At 37.3% G+C, this 6130-nt stretch overlaps 1 protein-coding gene across 1 annotated transcript in view; it reads left to right on the top strand.

The window, feature by feature from the left end:
* Positions 1-6130, top strand: part of grm6b (glutamate receptor, metabotropic 6b) — a 96412-nt gene that overhangs the window by 4949 nt on the left and 85333 nt on the right. Inside the window, exon 3 of the mRNA XM_062046151.1 lies at positions 3727-4307. Coding sequence (XP_061902135.1) covers positions 3783-4307 — 525 coding nt within the window. The 5' untranslated portion in view covers positions 3727-3782. The remainder of the gene's footprint in view (positions 1-3726; positions 4308-6130) is intronic.

Raw genomic sequence — 6130 nt, 5'->3', positions numbered from 1 at the left:
ACACACACACACACACACACACATATATATATGTATATGTGTATATATATATATATATGTATATATATACCTGTATATATATATATGTATATATATATACACATGTATCAAAAAAAAGCATCTTAAAATGTTAAATTTGTTAGTGGTAAATACTACAATCTCGTGCACTTCTGTGTTCTCATTCTACTTAAACCATATAATTGATACAGGTTACAAATAATGTAAACATTTGTATTTATACAGCCATTAATATTTTTAATATATATACATACGTACATACACGTATCAAAAAAAAGGTATCTTCAAATGTTGATACATTTGTTAAATAGTACAATCTCGTTCACATTCTACTTGAAGGCTACAAATAGGCAACAGTCTATTTATGTATTTATTTGTTTTAATTTTGAGTTTTTTTAAACAAAAAATAATAAATTAATATACATATCTAACAAAATATATAAGTAAAGTAAAAAGTATCTTAAAAATGTGATCAATTATTTCATGTTAAATATCACAATCTCATACATAAATACAGGCTGCAAATATACAACATTATATTTATTACTTTATAAATGTATTTGTTTTTCATCTTATTTTAGTTTTTTTGACACAGTATAATAAATATTTATAAAATTTAAAAAAACATCAAAAAGTAACATTCATCTTTTAAAAAATGTGTTTAATTATTTCATGTTAAATATTACAATCTCATACACACTGAAATATAGGCTACAAATATACAACATTCTATTTATCACTTCATAAATGTATTTGTTTTTCATTTCATTTTAGTTGTTATAACACAAAATAAATATCCATCCATCCATCCATTTTCTACCGCTTATTCCCTTTTGGGGTCGCGGGGGCGCTGGAGCCTATCTCAGCTACAATCGGGCGGAAGGCGGGGTACACCCTGGACAAGTCGCCACCTCATCGCAGGGCCACAAAATAAATACATATAAAATAAAATAAATATCAAAAAGTAAAAATTCTCTTAAAAAATGTGGTGAATTATTTCATGTTAAATATTACAATCTCGTACACAAATAAATATAGGCTACAAATATACAATATTTGTGCTGTAAGCTAAATGTTGCATCTCTTGGCTGCACGACAGAGATGTTTTCTGTTTTGCAAAATTTATAATGTTTACCATGTTGGGCTCTGAGGCACCCATGATAAAAGTGTCCTATATTTACTCATTGATGCATGCCTTATGAGTATTGATGATTTTTCTTCATGTTTTGACTGGAAAAGGAATACATTTGTTGTGCACCGCAGAAATACTAGCAGGCTACAACGATCAATTGCAAATCGTATTCCTCAAACACCGGCACACATGTCTTAATGATATTCATAGACCTATAAGCACTACAGTAAGTACACCTTCACAATCTAATCAATTCAGTAGAAAAAAACATCTTGAAACATCTGCCTATTCAAAACAAGAAGCCTCAGAAGAATTGATTTATTACAGAAGGGGATCAGTCAGAAAAATCCATACTAATTGGTTCATTAGATCTAAAATACTAAAATTCAAAGATCTCAAACAGAATCCAAAGCACTTCTTTGCATGCACAACACAGAAAGTATTTAGTGTGTTTGTAAGGGAAATTAAACGACAGAATAAACAAAGTAAAGAACTTAAACATTTCACAAATATGAGCCAGTTAAAGTACAAACCCCAAAAACCAGTGAAGTTGGCACGTTGTGTAAATGGTAAATAAAAACAGAATACAATGATTTGCTAATCCTTTTCAACCTATATTCAACTGAATAGACTGCAAAGACAAGATACTTAAAGTTCGAACTGGAAAAAGTTTATTTTTTGCAAATATTAGCTCATTTGGAATTTGATGCCTGCAACATGTTTTAAAAAAGCTGGCACAAGTGGCAAAAAAGATTGAGAAAGTTGAGGAATGCTCATCAAACACTTATTTGGAACATTCCACAGGTGAACTGGCTAATTGGGAACAGGTGGGTGCCATGATTGGTTATAAAAGCAGCTTCCATGAAATGCTCAGTCATTCACAAACAAGGACGGGGCGAGGGTCACCACTTTGTGAACAAATGCGTGAGCAAATTGTCCAATATTTTAAGAACAACATTTCTCAACCAGCTATTGCAAGGAATTTAGGGATTTCACCATCTACAGTCCGTAATATCATCAAAAGGTTCAGAGAATCTGGAGAAATCACTGCACGTAAGCGATGATATTGCGGACTTTCGACCCCTCAGGCAGTACTGCATCAAAAAGCGACATCGTTGTGTAAAGGATATCACCACATGGGCTCAGGAACACTTCGGAAAATCACTGTCAGTAACTACAGTTGGTAGCTATATCTGTAAGTGCAATTTAAAACTCTACTATGCAAAGCCAAAACCATTTTTGTTGAAATAAGCAGGGGCGTCCATGATAACGTTGCTTGGATGGCAACATATGTTGCTCCAAAACCTGTATGTACCTTACAGCATTAATGGCGCCTTCACAGATGTGTAAATTACCCATGCCTTGGGCATTAAACACACCCATACCATCACAGATGCTGTTTTTGTAACTTTGCGACTATAACAATCTGGATGGTTATTTTCCTCTTTGGTCCGGAGGACACGACGTCCACAGTTTCCAAAAACAATTTGAAACGTGGACTCGTCAGACCACAGAACACTTTTACACTTTGCATCAGTCTATATTAGATGAGCTTGGGTCCAGCAAAGCCGGCGGCGTTTCTGGGTGTTGTTGATAAATGGCTTTCGCATTGCATGGTAAAGTTTTACCTTGCACTTACAGATGTAGCGACCAACTGTAATTACTGACATTGGTTTTCTGAAGTGTTCCTGAGCCCATGTGGTGATATCCTTTACACACTGATGTCGCTTTTTGATGCAGTACCGCCTGAGGGATCGAAGGTCTGTAATATCTAATAGCTTACGTGCAGTGATTTCTCCAGATTCTCTGAACCTTTTGATGATATTACAGACCGTAGATGGTGAAATCCTTAAATTCCTTGCAATAGCTGGTTGAGAAATGTTGTTCTTTAACAATTTGCTCACGCATTTGTTGACAAAGTGGTGACCCTCGCCCCATCCTTGTTTGTGAATGACTGAGCATCATGGAAGCTGCTTTTATACCCAATCATGGCACCCACCTGTTCCCAATTAGCCTGTTCACCTGTGGGATGTTCCAAATAAGTGTTTGATGAGCATTCCTCAACTTTCTCAGTTTTTTTTGCCACTTGTGCCAGCTTTTTTGAAACATGTCGCAGGCCTCAAATTCCAAATGAGCTAATATTTGCAAAAAATAACAATGTTTTCCAGTTCGAATGTTAAGTATCTTGTCTTTGCAGTCTATTCAATTGAATATAAGTTGAAAAGGACTTGCTAATCATTGTATTCTGTTTTTATTTACGATTTACACAACGTGCCAACTTCACTGGTTTTGTGTGTTGTAATACAACACAAGCAATCATATTTGTGCCACTGCAAACAAGAAGCATGGTAATAAACCTATTTTAAATGAGTACCTCTCATCCATAAAACCTGAGAATTTATATTGTTGTTACGGCTGTGTCAAGTTTTACAGCTCATTAATTCGAGGGAGTGTAGCTAATGAAGTGCCCAGGGAGTATATTTATGCATACTGCGTTGAAGGTAACACACTTGCCAATATTTATAACCTATTAAAAATGATAAGCTGTAAGTCAATACCTCTATGGATGTCTCCAGGTGCCAAAGGTAGAAGGTGAGGCGCGGTGCTCCAAGTACCTCTGCTGGTCAGCATCATGACGTCAGAAGCTCTCTCTTCTCGTCGGTGCAGCTCGCTCTGGAACTGGTCCGGACTGCTGTGGCCGTGGGTGCTGCTGGTGGGTCACCTTTCGGGCACGGGGGCCCAACAGGGCGTGCAGCCCCAGTCCATCAAAATCGAGGGCGACATCACCCTAGGAGGGCTGTTCCCGCTACATTCCCGGGGGCCAGTAGGAGTCGCCTGCGGGGACATCAAAAGGGAAAAGGGAATCCATCGACTGGAGGCCATGCTGTACGCCATGGATCAGATTAACGGTGATCCTGACCTGCTGCCCAATATCACGCTGGGGGCCCGAATACTGGACACTTGCTCCAGAGATACCTACGCCTTGGAGCAGTCGCTGACTTTTGTCCAAGCCCTGATCCAAAAGGACAACTCGGATGTGCGCTGCTCTAACGGAGAGCCACCAATTATCCCCAAGCCAGAGAGGGTGGTTGGTGTGATTGGGGCCTCCAGCAGCTCGGTATCCATCATGGTGGCCAACGTGCTCAGGCTGTTTGCGGTAAGCTTTTTTTTTGTCTTTTTTACTACCTACTTTTTTTGGCCTTTGTTGATTTGGATTATAATCAGAATAAAACAGAGCACGCATTTTTAAGCAAACTTGTATCAGCACATTTGTGACCAACAATATTTAATACAACAATATTATCGCACTACAATATGATCAGTATATAAATACCGTATTTTTCGGACTATAAGTCGCAGATTTTTTCATAGTTTGGCCGGGGGTGCGACTTACACTCAGGAGCGACTTATGTGTGAAATTACTAACACATTACCGTAAAATATCAAATAATATTATTTAGCTCATTCACGTAAGAGACTAGACCAGTGGTTCTTAACCTGGGTTCGATCGAACCCTAGGGGTTCGGTGAGTCGGGCTCAGGGGTTCGGTGGAGGTCAAGACACACCCGACTCATCGTGTAAATAAAAACTTCTCCCTATCGGCGTACTACGGATATGGCAACAGCAGAAGTCACACTGATTTGCAGGTGTGTAATTTGTTGTGAGTTTATGCACTGTGTTGGTTTTGTTGTTTGAACAAGGTGATGTTCATGCACGGTTCATTTTGTGCACCAGTAAAAAAACATGGTAACACTTTAGTATGGGGAACATATTCACCATTAATTAGTTGCTTATTAACATGCAAATTAGTAACATATTGGCTCTTCACTAGTCATTATTAAGTATTTATTCATGCCTTATTCGGCATGGCCTTATTTTAACTCTAACCCTGGCCCTAACCCTAACCCTAACCAAATAACTCTAAATTAAGTCTTTGTTACTTAGAATATGTTCCCCATACTAAAGTGTTACCAAAACATATAACTTTGTCTTGAATTTGAAAAAAAAGAAGTTATTTTTCACTAAAGAAGGGTTCGGTGAATGCGCATATGAAACTGGTGGGGTTCAGTACCTCCAACAAAGTTAAGAACCACTGGACTAGATGTATAAGATTTCATGGGATTTAGTGATTAGGAGTGACAGATTGTTTGGTAAACGTATAGCATGTTCTATATGTTATAGTTATTTAAATGACTCTTACCATAATATGTTACGTTAACATACCAGGCACGTTCTCAGTTGGTTATTTATGCGTCATATAACGTACACTTATTCAGCCTGTTGTTCACTATTCTTTATTTATTTTAAATTGCCTTTCAAATGTCTATTCTTGGTGTTGGGTTTTATCAAATAAATTTCCCCCAAAAATGCGACTTATACTCCAGTGCGACTTATATATGTTTTTTTCCTTCTTTATTATGCATTTTCGGCCGGTGCGACTTATACTCCGGAGCGACTTATAGTCCGAAAAATACGGTACTTATTACAGCACTCAATGACATCGAACAGCACGGATTGATTCACACCGTATTTGTGCTTGTAAACTGCATAATGTGATATAAATACAGCCACCCTCAAAATGTCAATTTCACTCATTTATTAACAAAACTCTTCCACATTATTTTGTTTGTTTCACAACACCTCAGTCACCTTTCATTAAGCATATCTAGCCTTATAACCGTGGCTATGATAACAAATTAACAAAAAGACAAAAATAAACGTCAGCTGAGCTTAGATTTTTAGTTGAGGTAAGTTCTTAACATTCTAATTTATCATTGACAAACGCTCGCTTTTTTTCCTTTCATAGCTCGTAATAACTGTCCGTAATTAACATGTAATCTAGCGCTTATCTCACAGTTTAGGTCTAGCATGTACCAAAAGGTTAGAAAACAAAACTTTAGCTAACGTTAGTTAACTTGTTGTTGTATTATACTAAGGGGAGGTGACGGCAAACATACGCCAGGGGGAAATATGAACAAT

Source organism: Entelurus aequoreus, linkage group LG01 (genome assembly GCF_033978785.1).
Source record: "Entelurus aequoreus isolate RoL-2023_Sb linkage group LG01, RoL_Eaeq_v1.1, whole genome shotgun sequence".
NCBI lineage: Eukaryota > Metazoa > Chordata > Actinopteri > Syngnathiformes > Syngnathidae > Entelurus > Entelurus aequoreus.
Note: the sequence above shows the minus strand (reverse complement) of the source record. Positions and strands in the feature narration are given on the sequence as shown.